At 50.4% G+C, this 17,828-nt stretch overlaps 1 protein-coding gene across 11 annotated transcripts in view; it reads left to right on the top strand.

Annotated features, from left to right (window-relative positions):
• Positions 1 to 17,828, top strand: part of MYT1L (myelin transcription factor 1 like) — a 409,089-nt gene that overhangs the window by 309,419 nt on the left and 81,842 nt on the right. For 7 of the 11 annotated variants that reach the window (XM_057558744.1, XM_057558742.1, XM_057558748.1 and 4 more), the window contains 5 exons: positions 1,030 to 2,007; positions 6,577 to 6,711; positions 10,879 to 10,969; positions 12,609 to 12,716; positions 16,229 to 16,440. In XM_057558744.1, coding sequence (XP_057414727.1) covers positions 1,030 to 2,007; positions 6,577 to 6,711; positions 10,879 to 10,969; positions 12,609 to 12,716; positions 16,229 to 16,440 — 1,524 coding nt within the window. The remainder of the gene's footprint in view (positions 1 to 1,029; positions 2,008 to 6,576; positions 6,712 to 10,878; positions 10,970 to 12,608; positions 12,717 to 16,228; positions 16,441 to 17,828) is intronic. The other 4 variants (XM_057558746.1, XM_057558752.1, XM_057558751.1 and 1 more) reach the window with 2 other exon arrangements.

The raw sequence follows: 17,828 nt of genomic DNA on the forward strand, positions 1-17,828 counted from the left end.
AATATACAGGGTAGCGATCACGTAACATGAGCGAGAGAGATCGTCCCAGATATGCCTTTAGTGTTGAACGGAATACATTTCAGATGAAACACAGGGGTTTCGTGTAATTTTTACCTTGGCCTTTTTTTCAATGCGTTTTCCTAAATATTTTTTGAGATTGGATATGCCACTTATTCACAGGTTGTTTCTACCAGCTCACCGCAGTTTCCCGAGGCTGTGGGGTGGATGCTGGGTAGTGTGTCACAGTGGCACCAAGTCGTCACAGTCTCGCTTTTCGTTGGCATCCGGTCACTGCATACTTTCCCCACCCACCCTCTCCAACCTGCTGAGATACGTATAAAGAATCACAGCGAATCAGAGTTCCCTTCTAAGCTTTTGCTGGGGCGTTCCTCTTGCTTCACTGTGTATCTGGATAAGCTGTCTCTAGGGTAGAAAATTCAAAACCACTCCCAGCCCCAACGTGTGTTCCTGATACTGACCGCCCAGAGTCAGTGTCGGTGCATCCCTGCAGGACCCTCCAGCACCTCGGGCTTTCTTCTGTGCTGCCCGAGCATCACTGTGAAAACAATTTAAAAGCGATTGGTGTGCACACCTGCTTACAAGTCGGCGACAAGTTCACGAACTCTTAGAAAGCCTAGTCATACGATGAGTATAATTATTATGCGTCTGGTTGGGCTGTCAATAAAGAAGGCCAATAAAAGAAGTAATGCTGAAAATTTAGAAGTAACGGAAAAGTAATATTTTAAAATTTTACTTATCCTATAGAGTGGTTGCTTTGAATATTAATTCAGGAAATTCGTCGTTTGCAGCAGGCGTTTTAATGGCCTACCGTGCTGTGAGCGCACCGCGCTTTCTTTCTGCCGCCGCTGTCCTCGGACCTGCAGGTGGGACTCCGGGTCCTGGGGCGTGACGGGCCGTGCGTAACGCATGCCCTGAGCTCGCCGTCCGCGCTGTTGCAGCTACAGGTTCTAGCCACCTTTTCCTCTTCTTTTCTTCTTTGTCCCTTTTTTTTTTTCATTTTCTTTGCAGAAGGCCATCCACTGAACTGTCACAGCACTCGCATGATGCAGGACGTGGAGAAGGACGACAACAATAACGACGAGTACGACAACTACGACGAGCTGGTGGCCAAGTCCCTGCTGAACCTGGGCAAGATCGCCGAGGACGCGGCGTACCGCGCGCGCACCGAGTCGGAGATGAACAGCAACACGTCCCACAGCCTGGAGGACGACAGCGACAAGAACGAGACGCCCGGCCGGAAGGGCGAGCTCAGCCTGGACCTGGACAGCGACGTGGTCAGGGAGACGGTGGACTCGCTGAAGCTGCTGGCCCAGGGCCACGGCGCGGTGCTGGGCGACCACGCGGGCGACCGCGGCTATGCCGACGCGCTGGCGCCGCCCGACGGCAGGAGCCTGACCTACGGGGCGCTGGGCAAGGCCGCCAACAACGGGCTGGCGGAGAAGCTGGTGGAGGAGAGCGACGAGGAGGTGTGTCTCAGCAGCCTGGAGTGCCTGCGCAACCAGTGCTTCGACCTGGCGCGCAAGCTGAGCGAGAGCAGCCCCCAGGAGCGGCCCCCGCAGCCCGGCGCCGGCCCACGCCCGCACGGCCGCCAGGACGACGACTTCCCGGGGAGGACGCCCGACCGCAGCTACTCGGACATGATGAACCTGATGAGGCTGGAGGAGCAGCTGAGCCCCAGACCCAGAACTTTCTCCAGCTGCATCCAGGAGGATGGGTACCGCGAGCGGGAGGATGACGCCGCCTCCGTGAACTCGGACAGGTCGGAGGAGGGCTTCGACATGACCAAGGGCAACCTGACCCTCCTGGAGAAAGCCATCGCCCTGGAAACCGAGCGGGCCAAGGCCATGAGGGAGAAGATGGCGGTGGAGGCGGGAAGGAGGGACAGTCTGAGGTCCTACGAGGACCAGTCACCGCGACCGCTCCCCGGGGAGGAGAGGAAGCCTAAGGCCGGTGACAGCCATGTCAAAAAGCCATACTATGGTAAAGGTAATATTTCTACCTAACGTAAGTCGCCTCACGAAGGCGTGCGCTAGGGTAAAAGCTGTCAGGTGTAGGCTACGATTCAAGAGCACGTCCCGCTCCATTACATCACGAACGCAGGTTTCTTAGGGTTGATTCCAGAGTTATATTTTGTGATTACGTCTCTGAAGAGTAAATGAAATATCTGTCTGAGAAATACACAAAGCAGCTGGATAACATGACGTTTCGATGGAAAATGCATGCCTTGGAAAGACAGGGTCAGAGCCCAAGCCCGTCACGTGATAGAAAATATTAGGGTTAGGGTGAGCCTGTGTTCTTACAGATGAACCGCAATCCGTGTGGAGTGGCGGGGGTTTCGGTGACAAAAAGCCCATCAGGGATGAAGCACGTATTTGGTTAATTGCATTGAGTAGGTGGCATCATGATTTATAAAACGATCATCAAATGGCATTTATCGATGAAACCTCCCCCGTAGAAAACACCCCCGACAGAAATTGAACAGTAACAGGATGACTGATAGCGTAAGACAAGGGCGGTGACTGCACGTTCATTATCTTAAGGTAGTAAGGAACGGGAGCCGTTTGCTACGCATGGCCTGGTGTGTCCCAGGCTCAGATCAATAGCCATCCCTTTAGTATATTCACCCCCTCACTGTTCCATTCCATCGTGGAAACAGTTATGGTGCTTGCTTTATTGGGAGACACTCAAAACCATCCACTGTGATAGTTCCATCCAGGTTTCCACCTGTGAATTTTGTGGGCACGTGTTTGCATAGATCTGTAAATTCAACCATATCCATATAGAGTCACTACACCTAATATGTATATTTCCACCCTGAATGACTAACTTCATGCTTCCAGTAACAGCTGCGTCCACTTTCAATACGAGGCGGATGATAATTTGACCTCGTGTAGGACCTTGTGAATATTTCAATTACAAGACTCTCAGAACCAAGTAAGAAGCAACTTCAAGGGTGAAATTGGTGATTCCCTAAATTCTTCCATATTAGTACCAAGAAGTTTTTCTGTTTTGTATATTGTCCCATTTCTGATGAATATTGAGTTTCCTTAGAATGAGGTTCAAGAATTTGGATTGAAAATCCGTTGCTACGGAAACATCAAAGGAGCAGAACCTCCTTTTTCTGCGGTTACACAGGTGTGTATTCTCCTCTCCATGTGTGCACGTACCTCCAGGGGCACATTGGGCTTCGCTTTAACCAAACCCCAGTTGGAGATGAACCTTAGCCAGAGGCCAGTCCGGTTCTGGATGTGGCCGGTGCTTGGGTGCTGACCATCGTTTCAGTAAAGCAGGTGCAGGCCAGACCCTGTGAGGCTTAGGGTATGAGGAAACGTCCTCTCTTAAAGGCCATGGAGTGAGGCATCAAGCTTGCTTTGGGTGTTTGCCAAGACCAGGAGACGCAGCTTGTGTGTCTATAACTAGAGCACAATCTCTTAGAAATCTTTAGTTGGATATTTGAGACTCACATAGGAACTAGACACTTTTAGGAAGAAATAGTGTCCTTTCTCATGGGCTGGCTCAGGTGGACAAATGTGGCAGCGTTCTGTTTGGGGTTCTGCAGAGTGCATTTCAGGACTGAGTCTGGGCATTGAGAAAGCAGCGGTATACTTACTGAGGAAACATGCGGGCTCATGCGGACCCGATGTTGCCGTGCCTTCTTTGGTTTCTGTGGTTCCTTTCAACCCAGCAGCTTGCTGTAGATTTTGATTCATTTTGTTTTGTTATTCTTGTTATTTTCTTTTATTCTGTTTTTGGCAAGAAGTGGAATTCAAATCACTTGCTTCCCCTAAATAAATGGGGACAGGATGGGAACAAACAGTAAAACCCCAAAACCAGGATGTGCTTTTTTCCCCCGAAATGGGGGAAGGGTTGGGGATTTGGACAAATGAGCTGGAAAGCACTGATTTCTGCCTCTCCCCAGTATTTCCAGATTTTCCTCCTCTGATCAAAGCGAATCGCCGTTTCTTATCAGTGTTTTCCACATCACTTCCAAATTTCCTTTGAAGACGTCCATAGTTATATTCAAAACCAAATAAATAAAGCCAAGCAAGGACACCAAAATGGGGCAAAGAGATGAATGCCCTCCTTATTAAAAAAAAAAAAAAAAAAAAAGCTATGTGCTCTCTTACCAACACGGACACATAGCACATCACCAATCTATTGTCAGCTTCTCTGCTATTTTATTAAACATGGAGAGAACACTCACACCAATTCTCATTCATACACAATCTTCTCAAAATGATTTAAATTATAAATGAGTAACCTTTCCAAGAGCTTGAGCTGAAACAAAAGAAGTTCATCCCAGGGACTTCCCTGGCGGTCCAGTGGTTAAGACTCTGAGCTTCCAATGCAGGTGGTGCAGGTTCAATCCCTGGTCGGGGAACAAAGATCCCACATGCTGCATGGAGCGGCCAAAAGATATTAAAAAAAAAAAAAACAAGGCCATCACAAAACGTCCTCTGTCTTTCTTCTCCTCAAGCAGCTGCTGGAAAGGGAGGAAGGGCGCAGCCTAAACACAGCACACAGTTTTTTCTAGACATTGTTGCAGGGTTTTTGGTTGAATCGTTGGCCTGTTTGCTTGCTTGGTTGTTTTGCGTTTGTTCAAAGATTTGCTTTCAAGATGAACTGGGATTGCAAGAAGGGAGAAAGCAAGGGGAGGTGAGGGTATTGGTGAAGGCAGAGGAGACCCACCTCCACCAGGACGCAGGCATCGAGAGGAGAGTACACGCTTGGTGTTTCCAAAACTGCAGTAGACGAAGCCACACGGTGTTTGCACAAATCTGCACTTAACTTCAGAACACTTTCGAAATCGTGAAATAATATAATTTGTTAGGAAACTGTAAATATACTCGTGAAAAAGAGTCACTTAATGGTTACTAGTAGTTATAACTTAGTGTTTTATCCTTTAAGAGTCCTTTATATCTAGTCTATAGTTTTAAATTATATCTCTAGTTTATGATCTTAAATAATATTTTCCTTGAAACTGTTACTGCGCACTTACTATTTTATATTTGCATTCATTCAGTTGTACCACTATTATTATGAAATTACTCAAAAGGCAATAAAATGCTGAGCTTTTTGGTTGCACATGTAAGAGAAGCTCCAATAAGATATTTAGAAATGAAGTCACAACAGCATAGGTTCAGATTTGTCTTCAGAGATGATTATCTATAAATAATGGTAGGAAGCAGCCGACTGTTATATCTAGGACACTACCCTCAACGCCATCACTGGTTTAAGAGATTCCAGGACCTTAAAGACACATTTCAGAGAATAGAATGTTAGCTAAAAATAAAAGGAGGGATTTTTATATAAACATAAAAGTCTTTATATATTCCTGTGAGTCCTTTGTCTGTTTCAAGTTCACATGAATGACTTGAGAAAAAAGCCCATAAAAGTACCAAAATTTTTAAACCAGTCTTTTTTCTTGATATAAAATGAATTCTCTGCCAAAAGTAAAACATCTATTTTCCAGTGATTATGATTGGCCTGATTAATGAGATATCACTATAAAAATATTAAAGCCTTAAAGAAATTTTAACTATAACATCCCTGGGCCAAACTCCCAGTAACCACCCTCTATCGATCATCTGTGCACCTGGTTTTGAAAACTGGCTCAAAAATAGTGTTTCACACACTCACGTGACTCTTTGGTCTGGGTTTTTGGAGTTATTTTCTGCACATTTATGAACTGTGGTCAGTTCTGGATGTAGAAGTAATTTTGTTAGCAATGTCATTGCATTTCTGGCATCTGCCATTCGAGTTTTGACCAAATGTCTGCTCTGCTCCTCCCCGACGGGTGCTGCAGAGCCCACGGGCTGCCTAGAAGCGTCACCTCTTAGTTTTGTGCATGCACGCACAGCTGTCAGAGCCTGCCTCTGGTTCCAAGTACAGACGAGGAGATCAAAACAAATGATTGCTCCAGCAGCTTCTGAAACATCTTTGATTGCCCATCATCTCTGTCAGGTGGGATTTCCACCATTTCGGTCATTTGCTTGCAGTGCCTTCTGAGAGTTCAGCTGGTCTTGAGAAAAGCGCTGAATTGGCGTGCTAAGGACAGTGTTGCAGGAGAAGTCTCAGCACCAGTAAAACTGTGCAACTAGTAGCACATGCAATCAGAGCGCTCAGTAAGAAAGAAGCTCTGCTCAGGAGCGCTTAAATGGCGTTATGTTTCCTGGTTGGATGTAACAAAGCGGTTGCTGAAGGATCACAGAAACGTTTTGTTCTCTGAGAAGGTCACTGTCTCATCATTATTTATGTTGATTTCTTTGAGCAACGGCTTATCATGTAACACACGGGGAACAATTAATCAAGTGTTCAGGTAGGGAGAGCGTTTTTTTTCTTTAGTATCAAAAGTAAAATATTTTATGATTCCTGATTACACCTTTTAAGGTTAAAAAATCACCCCAAACCAAAGAACTACCCACAGATGTCACAGTCTGTCCCCGACACCTGCTTTGTTTCTTTATTGATCAAGGTCTCTTCGGTTGTTAAATAATCACATTTGTCTTCAGCTGGTAAAAAATTCATTCTATTGACACCTGTTGTCGCTTTTAGATCCCTCGAGAGCAGAAAAGAAAGAGAGCAAGTGCCCCACCCCCGGGTGCGATGGAACGGGCCACGTAACCGGGCTTTATCCGCATCACCGCAGTCTGTCCGGATGCCCGCACAAAGATAGGGTCCCTCCAGAAAGTAAGTCCATGTTTCGCCAGCGCCCTGGAGTGCGCACACCTGTGACTCGTTTCTGCATCCTCCTCGCCTCTGTCATTTCCATCTCTGGTCAGTGCAACCTGACTTAGGTGTCCCCTCCTTGTCCGGGCGGGCAGCTCAGCCAGGACCAGGGCTCTACCCCGCCCCGCAGCGTCCAGCCTTTCCTCGGCGTGGTCCCCGTAGACCTGCCCCGGGACCCGGGCTCACCATCCGGTGTTGCCTTCTGCAGCTTGGCCCCCGCGCAGCTGGCCGGGGCTCTGCTCCTTACTTCATTTCCAACTTGCTCTGTGACCCCCCAAGCCAGTCACTTCTCTCCTTTTCTCCTCACAAATTGTAGAACTGAATTTAGACAGTCTCTGAGCCATCCATCCAGCACTGCACGGCTATGAATCCCTAAGGAAAGTGGCCTCGGGACGTCTTTTTCCCACTTATCTGAACTTCTCCATTTCCGTGAACCAGTACTTACGTGTTACTGCATTTTACTTGTAAAATCTATTTCATGTTGTCCCGACATTTCTACACAATAAAATCTTAAGTAAGAGGGTTTAACTTGGGTGGGTTTGGATCTTACACATCCGTTTTAATGAGTTAAGTTCTGAGACTATGCCCTTGGCCTATGAAGACAACTAAATTTCTTTTAGAACTGAAACGATGTACCCTTTTCTGGTTTATTTTTCTCTCGGCTTATAAAGTACGCCAACTATTTAGGCAGAGTTAGGACTGATGGCTCAGAAAAAAGGCACATTTTCAGCAATGGCTCTGTGTCAGCTCCTGACTTCAAGTCTAAGGTGGTAGGCATTTTCCTCATTCCGGGAGACTCGGTTTCTACGGGGGGAATTGTCATAGCTCGGCTTGTTTGTGACAGTGACCAGCTGAGTGGTGATTTTGCTTTCCCATCACAATGGCCAGCTTCGGAAGTACAGAGAAAAGTTTGCAGCTTAGAAAACAGGTTTAGCAGAGTGTTTTCAGGTGACGTATTTGTAGAAGTTATTCTGGCTCCAGCTTTGCAAGTGGGCCCTGGCAACAATAAAGCCATGTGTCTCAGACCCGTCTTGCGGGCAAAGGCGCAGCGTCGCGGCCGCAGCGGATTGGAGAGGGGCCGCGCCCGTGTGTTACATGAGCAGGGGCAGCTTGCTTCACCCACAGCAGCTTCTGCCCCAGCACCCCCTGCGGTCGGGCACCCCGCTGGCTGGCACCCATCTAACCCCAATAAACCCTGCAGGGGGTATTGGCCCTGTTGTCAGATGAGGGACATGAAGGCCAGATGGTCACCGCCTCTCCCGGGAACCAGCACAGCACCCAGCGCCCTGAAGATGCTCAGAGCTTTCTGAGGTGGTCTGAGCCGAGAACTGAGCTCAGACCTAAACCCGCCTCTGTCCCAACCCTGAGCTCATCTGTCTCCACGGAGACCTGGGTTTGACGTCTCCAGTTCAGTCTTAACAAGCTGTGTGTCGCGGGGCAGGTGACACACTCTGTACTTCTTGTCCTCATCTACAAAGAAGGCATTAGGACCAAGCTCTAATGTTTGAAGAAGAAAGAGCTTCTTTGTGCACTTTTTCTTTGAGACATCAAAGTAGAGCATCAGTTCCTTCTCATGGCCGAACAATCCTCCTGACTCCATATTTTCACAAGAAACGTCTAAATGCAGTCACACGAGGCCCGTGTCCCGACCAGCTGCACCCCGAACCTGCTCACACAGCCCCGGTCAGATCACACCTCGCCTCGCCTTTGCTCACGTGCCGTGGGGACTCAGCTCTGACACCAGTGTTACAAACACCTCCCAGAGCATCCACAGAAAATCGTTTCTAAAGATTTACTCATATGCAATTTTTTTATAGTACCATAAAAATGTAAAAGAATTAAAGGACTCCATAGAAGATATGTCTCTCTTTTTCTACTTTTTATTTTTTAGCTTTTTCTGGGCTAGTGTCCCCCACTCACATTCTGTCCACTTGAATTCCACAAAGTAGCCTGCACCCTGTTTGAAACACACCGTGTTAGATACACAGAGGACACACCATGGATGAGACACAGCTCTGGCCTCCCCCCGGAACTCCCGACCCAGCCAAGGAGGGGGCGTGAGACAGCGTGACCGAGCTCCAGCCCCCTGCTGTGGGCATCAGGGACCGTGGCCTCCTGCAGACTTCACTGGGGCGACGCTTGCGCCAGTCCTGCGTGAGAGAGAAAACCCATGGCATTTTCTAAAAGCCGTCGTAACGGTCCACGTGGGAGACCAGGGCAGAAAGGAGGCAGTGGCAGAGGGACAGATTCAAGGAACACTCCAGAGACAGGCTGGCAGGACAGGCCATGAGAAGGAGAAAGGGAGGGAGATTGAGAAGACGTCTAGGAGTCTCCCTGGTCCACGGCAAGGGCGTTAAACAGGTCATCAAGCCAGGGCCACGTCTAACAGGGGAACGAACGCTTGGATTTTTCCACCTGAAGCTGGAAGTTGTGTGTGACATTCCCGCAGGGTGCTGGAGGGCCAGCCTGGACGCCTGGAGAAGGCCAGGCACACAGGTGGCCCTGTCTGTCCTCCGCAGTGTTGGTAGAAACGGGATGAAACTGCCTAGAGAGGAGACCTCGACGGAGGCTGAACGGCAGCCCAGATTGGGGGAGGCGCAGAGGGCGGCGTGTCTGCTGGGAAACGCTAGCAGCTGACACCCGAGGGAGAGGCGTGAGCCGCAGAGGAAGCTGGAAGCGTGTAGGCACAGAGCAGCGCAGATCCCGTCCCAGGGCCGGCCTGGGTGAGGACCGAGTGGGAGTCGGCAGGACGGGGCGGTCCACGCCGCAGGCGAGCACGGAAGGCGCGTGCCCTCCCCAGGGGCGCCTTAATAGTTGAAGAGTTTAGCATAAAAGGAAAGGAACGATGTATGTTAATTTGAGGGGAGGGTCGTGTGATGTGATAAGAAGATGACAAGGCGTCAGGAAAGGATGGGGAAGGAAGGGTCATTCCCTGAAGGAAGAGACGGAGGGTGGGCAGGTCAGAGCGCAGACTGGGGAGGGGAGGGAGGGTCCCCCGGAGAGGAGACCCCAAAGCCCGCTCCAGCCGGGTCCCAGCACAGAGCGAGCCCCAGATCAGCTCTCCACAGGTGGAGCACCGACCGCCTGCACGGACGATGCAGCTGTGACAGCTGAAAAGATGAAACCAAAATGGACCTGGCCAGGGCTGAGGAGAGCAGGTGTAAGGGCCACATGGGGAGGACATAGGAGGGGGATTTCAGGGGAAAGAGGGAGGTTGTTCTGGAGATGAGAGAAACTGTAGGAAATAACAATTACTTAACAAGCTCGGGCAGATCGTGGTCACTTGGTGCCAGGTGACCCTCGCCGCAGGGAAGGTCCAGCAGCCTCGCTGCAGCTTGTGCTGTGGAGCTCGGAGACCGCTGGGCTGGGGCCCGTGTTGGGGGTCGGCTCTCTCGACCCGGCAGCACTGCTCACCCCCCAGCCGCCCCCACAGTCCAGGGCAGCGAGTGGTCACTGAGGACCAGAAAGGGAAAGACGACAGGAGACAGTCCAGGCCCATGACCATGGCGGGGAGATTGGAATGCGGTCTCCGGGCAGCGGGCAGTAGCTTTCCTGCCCTACGGACCATACCCTCCGTCACCCACCCGGTCTTACATGGGGGCCCGCAGAGCACTTCCTCCCTCCCTCCCTCACAGAATAAATAAGAAGGTACCCAGTTCCTAGATGGAAAGTCATCACCTAATTATCTTCATCTAAAAATCAGGTTTGGGCTGTCTGTTTGCCCATGACCACCACACCTTCCTAATACTGCGTGCTTCCAAAGCAGAGGCATGTTTTTAAAACCACCGATCGACGTGCTGTTACATGGCTAATCACTGCTCCGTGCTTACGGCTGGGAGTTCCACGGGGAGGCCCTTGCTTTCCTGGCCCACTGGGGACAGTTCCGTGCTCCCGCACCCCGAGTCCACAGCTCCCACCCAGTGCACCCCGCTTTGCATGCCAGAGTCAGGTGGAGACAACCTTCTTTTTCTTCTTACATGTGTTTCCCTGCCCATGCCCATCACAGACGTGTGTAGGACTGTCTGTTGTGAACTAACCCAGCCTTTGTTAAAATGATTGCATATTCTTGTGTTGGGACCATTTCTGTGTTTTAACGCTGGGCTGTTTTCTCTGCCTCTCCTTGTCAAGTTCTTGCCATGCATGAAAATGTTCTCAAGTGTCCTACTCCGGGCTGCACAGGGCGAGGGCATGTAAATAGCAACAGGAACTCGCACAGAAGGTAAGCAGAGCTCCTGCGTTCTGGGCTGCAGGGGGGCAGATCCCCGGCAGCCGTGTTCCCGCGCCCTCCGGAGGGGCGCGGCCCCTGCACGACCTGCCCCAGGGGAGAGGAGACCTGGGGACATCTCTCAGGGAGCCAGGGACTGGGGAGAGCCGAGCTGAGCCGGCCCGGGGCGCGCGGCGAAGCCCAACGCTTAGATCCCTCGTTTGCAGACTGCAATTTCTCAGCAGTCTCCCCCCACCTTGCTGTGATGGGGTGACAGTCCCCCGGCAGGTGTCCTCCTTGAGGTCAGATCCCAGGTGGAAACACAACGGTCTGCAGCAACTCCAAGGAAGGCAGTAAAAGCTCCGTTACCTTCCAGGGGTCGAAGGGGTCCTTCCTGTCTGCCTCAGACTGGTCGGCGACTAGAGACCATGAGGCTGAGCCGTGTGTGACCCCAGCCGGCCGCCCCCGTGATCCCCGCTGAAACACTGGTCATCAGCGTGGGCATCACCAAAGTGCTGGCAGGGGTGCAAAGGTGCTGGTGGGAGAACACACCGCAGGAAAGGGGGCTAAGGAGGCAGACCCTTCCTTCCTGGGCTATGGCTGCAATTACACATTCTCGGAGTCACACTTTTGCTCTGGGCAAATTCCAGTTCCCTTTTCCTATCTTGTTCTGACTTTCGCTAAGTTACTTCTAATACTCAGTTCCTATCAGTTCCTTTTTTTTCCCAGTGGCCTGAAAGTGATTCTGTCAAATTTTTCTTTAACTGCCTATAGCTTCTGCTTCACAAAGTCGCATAAAAGTATATCTAAACGGAGGAAACTGTTATAAGTTTCACTGTAATTTTTGCTTCTCCGGTAAATTTGGTTACTTGTGTTAAGTTTATAATGAATGAGGTCGCCAACCTGTGCCCTTCAGAGACGCTCCTGGGCGCCCCCTGGAGAAGGGGGACATGGTGGTGGGTTGGCAAGCCTCCTCCTGAGCCCTGTTCACGGGATTTACAGCATCAGCTTGTCCATCATACGTCCGCAGAATCGCACGGCTTCCATACACCGTGTGTATGTGGATTAAGCCCCTGCAGTGTGTGCAGAGACACATACAGATACACAAACAGCAGACACCAGGGTTTCATGAAGAATCAGCTTAAACACCAAAGAGCACACCTGTTGTCTCTTCCCGTAAATATTTAGTGACAGAAAGCATTTTCCTACAGCCTCGAGATTATTCTGCTTCCCCCCCCCCCTTCTGTGTCTCTTCCTGGTTAGGATGTAGACCGGCTGGTCACACTGCACCCCCCGTGCTGTGGTCAGCAGCTGCCAGAGAGCCCTGTTTTCAGGCGTTTGAGAAACCCATCCTACCCAAGCGGTTAATTCCTCAGCTCCAGAAACCGCAAGCGTCCCAGACGGCAGTGGTGTCTAAAATCGCATGTTCCCTTTAACGATACAGCCTTTGTGTTGCTGTCATTGGAAAGGACCGCGTGTCCTGCACACACGGCACGGCCGTCGGCATGGTCTGCCGGAGGCCAGGGGCAAACACCGTGATGTCCCCTGACAGGCTTGGGAGGCTGGTGCCGCCCAAGGCAGAGGAGGGGGGAGGCGATGGGGGTGCTGGCGGAGTGCCTCGGAGGAGACCCTCACATCCCTCCTGTCATTGCAGCCTCTCCGGATGCCCTATTGCCGCAGCGGAGAAACTGGCAAAGGCCCAGGAAAAGCACCAGAGCTGTGACGTGTCCAAGTCCAACCAGGCCTCGGACCGAGTGCTAAGGTACCAGACCCACATTCGGGATCCGCCCACGGCCGTCCCCAGGGGCCAGGCGCCCTTGCTCCGTGAGGGGTGGCCGTCCTCAGTGGGAGTGGAGGGGAGCCGGTGCAGCTACAAGACCTCGCCGGGGTCACGACCCTCACCTGCGGCTCCACCCTGGGGCTGTGCGGGGGGCGGGGCTCGTCCCCCCCGGGTCTCCCTGACCCCGTGTGACCGTTCGCACGAGAGAAGCAGACAGAGCTGTGTCTGGCTTTCTTTCTGGCCCTGACGCTTCACGATTCTGTAAAGGCTGGCTGAAAGGGAGGCTTAGGGAGTTCATGAGGTGCCCCCAGTCGTTTTACCTCAGTTTGGAGGCGAGGGCACCGCTCCAACCTGCGGGGTGGGCTTCGTGTTCTCGAGGACGTCGGGGTAACAGCATCCCCTCCCCCGCGCGCAGGGAAGCCTCGTCCTCAGGTGCTCCCGGCAGGCGGGCGGGATGGTGCTATTATCCCCCCTTGACGAGCGAGGAAACCAGGCGCAGAGGGCTGAGAGGCCTTCCCGGAAACCACTCGGTCACAGGTGGCAAAGACGGCGAGGCCGCAGGCGTTACCTGCTCGCCCCCCTGGACAGTTAGGATGGTTTTCAGGAGCGCAGGTGGAGGCGGAATGCTCTCTTCCCTCAGCGCTCATTTCTGCGTGTTCCCTTCAAGCCCTCATCCACGTGCAAACTGACCACCTCCGTGTATCCTGCCTGTTTAGTCCGTGTCACACCAGCAGCTTCCTCGTCTGTGCAATCGTACCTGTCCTCCTCACAGCTGCTGGTACCCGCTGGGGGAGGAGCCACCTGTGCTGGGACCGGGCTCTGGCCCTGAGGCACTTAGTGTGATTCCAACTTTACTGTTAAAAGGACAGCAGTAAACACACACACACACACGCACACGCACAACTTTGCTTCTGTTAAATTATTTCTTTGGGATAAATCACTTGGAAGAAACCACTAGGCAAACGATACAAACACTTCCTTGGTTTTTTCCTGTATTATTTCCCATCTTTCTGAAAGGAATTTACCACTGTCATTAAACTCCTTTTTATCTCACAACAGAAAAGTTAAAATCTTTATAGAAAATGAGAAATATTTCTCTAGACAAAAATAAGAAAATAAAAACCATCTATGATCCTACCATTCAGAGATAAACCCTCAATCAAGTCTGGGGCGCATTCCTCTAGCTATTTTTATGCATGGGCGTTTCCGACCTAACCTGCCCCCAGGGTGCCTGTAACTCACTCATCTTACAGGTGCGCTGACACCAAATACATGACAGGCCCTCCCTGAGGGCCCACTCAGCCCACTCTTGGTTACTGGGAGCATGACAACCTCCCCCCAGGCCCCCGGGCTGTGTGCATTTGAGAAGGAATAGTTATTAACCAAAGGAAAGTTTGAGCAAAGGGAGAGAGAGTTGAGGCTGAGGACTTCTGTTAATTTCCCTCCCCCACTGGGGCCAGACCCCCGAGAGCTGCAAAGATCCCCGTGCCCACATCCTTCTGATGTGGGGTGGCCGCAAAGTGACTAACGCCTGTCCTGGGATCCGTATCAAGCTTACTTTCCCCTGAGGAGCTCCGTTGGCCGCTTGACACGGACAAGATACGTCTGAAATGGCAAACATCACCTTGTTCAGACGGAGCCTCCGCTCTGATCCCGAGCCTGTACTTCACAGCCTGGGACCCTTTCTTCATGTCATGCAGTGGGAAACCTTCTGTCAAGTGACAACAGAACAGAAGATCATGGGCCAAGACTTGTGCAGCTGCAAACAGTTTTCTTCCCGAGCCTCCGGCTGCGTGGTGGGGAAGCAGCGTGGGGACAGGCCCGGAGGGAAAGAAGGACCCCTCCCACCGCAGGGGAGGCATGGCTCTGCAGACCTCCGAGGGCTCAGCTCAGGCACTGACGTCCCGGCCGTGGGCCAGGTCTGGAGGACCTGGTGTCCATCCCCGTCACCTTCACATTCCCCAGGGTGTCTCCGCCCAGGGGACGCTCATTCAAGGCGGGACGACAGGAAGACAGGAAGGAAGGAAGAAAAAAATAATTTCAACCAACAGTTCAATTACTTAAGATTTTAAGAGTCTTTAGGCAGATTGTCTAACAGGAAGCCGAGACTTAGGTGAGGGCTATGGGCCTGCCCAAGGCCGCACCCGCTCTGCCGCCTCCCAGCTCCCCGCCTCCATCACCTGCTCCGTTTTGTCACCAAGTGTCCCTTCCCGATGCCTCTGCTCCAGCGCACCCTCCATTGGAGATGGTCCCAACCTCCTGAAGGCTCAGGGGTCATGCCTTCCCCGGCCCAAGTCCTTTGGCCTTGCCTGCTGGACAAATGGACAGAGTCCCAATCTGGTCCCACCCAGCCCGTCTCCTGCTGTTCCCCCAGAGATGTTCCCCATTGTTCGACTTTCCTGGCGTGTTTCCTACACCACCCTGGATCTTAACCTTGACAAACGCCACCTTCTCCCTTGAAACTGAACGGAATCTCACGGCCAGGAGTGTCCTCCATTCCCCAGGATTCTCAGAAGCTCGGGCTCCTAAAACAAGATCACATTCCAGGTGACCATTGAAGGCAAGGCCTACAGCTTCATTCATTTATGACTCCCCCCGCCCCGCCCATTGCCTGGCAAAATGCCTCAAATAATAGACGTTTAACTAATCGTTACATCATTTGGTTGATTTGAGAAGAAGTAAATAGGCTAAATTAATGAAATCAAAGTAAATTGGTTGGTAACTTGATAAAGTTGTTAACGTAAGGGGAAGTTTTAGGTAAAAACTCTAAAGGAATCTCTGCACTACTTTCTGTAAATCTAAAATTATTTCAAAAAAAGTTAAAGAATTCTGCCTACGAGATAGATAGATGGACACACAGAAGAAACAACATAGGATATTAATGCATATGTAATTGAAAGTTCTTCCATTTAAATATTTTATTCCAAAGTATAGAAAAATGAATGACTACCAGTTAACAATATTGAGAGTGCATGTTAATATTTGTCAAAATACATCACTACGTGTTCCGTTTTATCGTCCAGCAGGATATGTTTTTATCTAGCTTCATCTCCACGTCCTTAAGAGTATTTCTTTATTTCCTCGTATTTTGTTAAGGGAGTTTCTTATTAGCTCACTTCACCGTGTGTAATGCTTACTCTCTGCAACCCCTGCAAAAGAAAAAGCACGGATGTGAGATTCTTTCCCACGTTCACATCTCATATCTTCATCGTACCTCCCCAGACTCTGAAAAGAAAAAGAAAAAAGGGCAAAAGGTTAAGTATTTCATTTTCTGTTCCTTTTATTTCTGAAGTTGGCATCTAGGCAGATAGCTGATTTGAGGTTATATCATTACAGCACACTTGGGTTCTTCTCAGGAAAATGGAATTGGGATTTTAGCGAGAGGTCTGGTTCCTAACACAGCTAAGCAACGAGGTGCTCTGATTTTAAGACCAGCCGTGTCTCATGCGCAGCCATGAGAAAGCCAGCTGTGCACTGTCTCTTTTTGCTTCCAGGCCCATGTGCTTCGTAAAGCAGCTCGAGATCCCTCACTACGGCTACAGAAACAGCGTCCCCACCACCACGCCTCGCTCCAACTTGGCCAAAGAGCTGGAGAAATATTCCAAGACCTCGTTTGAATACAACAGTTACGACAGCCATACTTATGGCAAGCGGGCCATAGCTCCCAAGGTGCAAACCAGGGATATATCCCCCAAAGGATATGATGGTAGGAGGTGCACCCTCTTATACATGAGAGTCACGCTTGCCGTTGATAATGTTGTTATTGTGTATATCCATTTCCTACAAACTGCTGGAGCATGGGGGTCACTCGATGGGCAGCAAGGAAAGCACGCCGGCAGCCTAGGCTGGTTCCTTCAGCCCCAGGTGTGGGAGAGCAGGCCCTGGGGGAGGGAGGGCAACGCCCTTCCCCCGTTATCCCCAGAGTAGAGCAACCGGCCGCTGGCAGGACGCAGGGGCAGACAGCCGTGGGCTCGTCTGCTTCATGCTGCTGCTGAGATGGTGTCCTCATCTTTACTAACTCCCTTTAATAGATGCCCCAACACAGACAAAACCAGGAGAGCCGGGGGTAGATGCCCAGAGCTCTTGGATTTCGTGAGAAGCTCTGTGTTCCCTCCCTGTTCTCAAGCTGGGATGCACGTCGCATTCATCTGGGGAGACTTTTTAAGTTCTCATGCCCAGGGCTGCACCCCAGACCAAGTAAATCAGACTCCCTGGAGGTATTCCCTGTGTGCAGCATTTTTTAAAAGTCAGCCAGTGATTGTAACATGCAGCCATGGGTGCACAACTCCCGCGGTTCCCACCGGCCGCCTTCCAGCGGGCTCGGACCCAGGTGTGGGCCCTGGGGAGCCCCCTGTCCTGGCTTTGTAACTTTGTCACTGGCCTCACTTGTAGCTGCCACTACGAAAATAGAACCCATGAAACAGATAAACACTGCGTGCTTCACGGGACAAGATCGTTTACTTTAACTCATGCATATGTGAACCCACTACTGGGGTGTAAACTCTAAACAGACTAGGTCTCATTTCATCACAGAGCTAACTTGGTAAGTAGTTGAAGCACAGAGGGGAAGACTGCATTTCTGTGATTTTACTTATTTATCTAACCACGCTTCTACTTTAAATCCTAGGATATATGGACTTAGTTGGCAGATTTTACCAGTGGGGATGTGGGTTGTATGAGTTGGGTGATTCAGGAGTCTCATCTTGGTGTTCACCAGCAGAGGTGAGGAGAGAGGGTTTGAAAGATCTCGGAGCTGCTCTCTGAAAAAGATATTTAATTAAAATCACAACACTCAAAAAAAAAAATTTAAATTGAATGCTTGCGGAGTTCCAAAACCTTTTTACAATTCTACATTATTTTAGTCATTCTTTGCCTTAATAACAATTAATTTGTATGGTGAATGAAATGGAATATTTCTTTGATGTATCTCAGATGGATTACCCTTGCATGTATCAATTCTAAATATATAGGAACAAGGATGGAAGTGGGAAAAGGGAGTGGCTTAGAGTATAACAGAAAATAATTTGGGTTTTTTGCAATAACAATTTGCCAATTTCAGGCTTTGTTATAACTTCATTCATTTGATTGCAAATG

Source organism: Balaenoptera acutorostrata, chromosome 12 (assembly GCF_949987535.1).
Source record: "Balaenoptera acutorostrata chromosome 12, mBalAcu1.1, whole genome shotgun sequence".
In the NCBI taxonomy this organism is placed as follows: Eukaryota; Metazoa; Chordata; class Mammalia; order Artiodactyla; family Balaenopteridae; genus Balaenoptera; species Balaenoptera acutorostrata.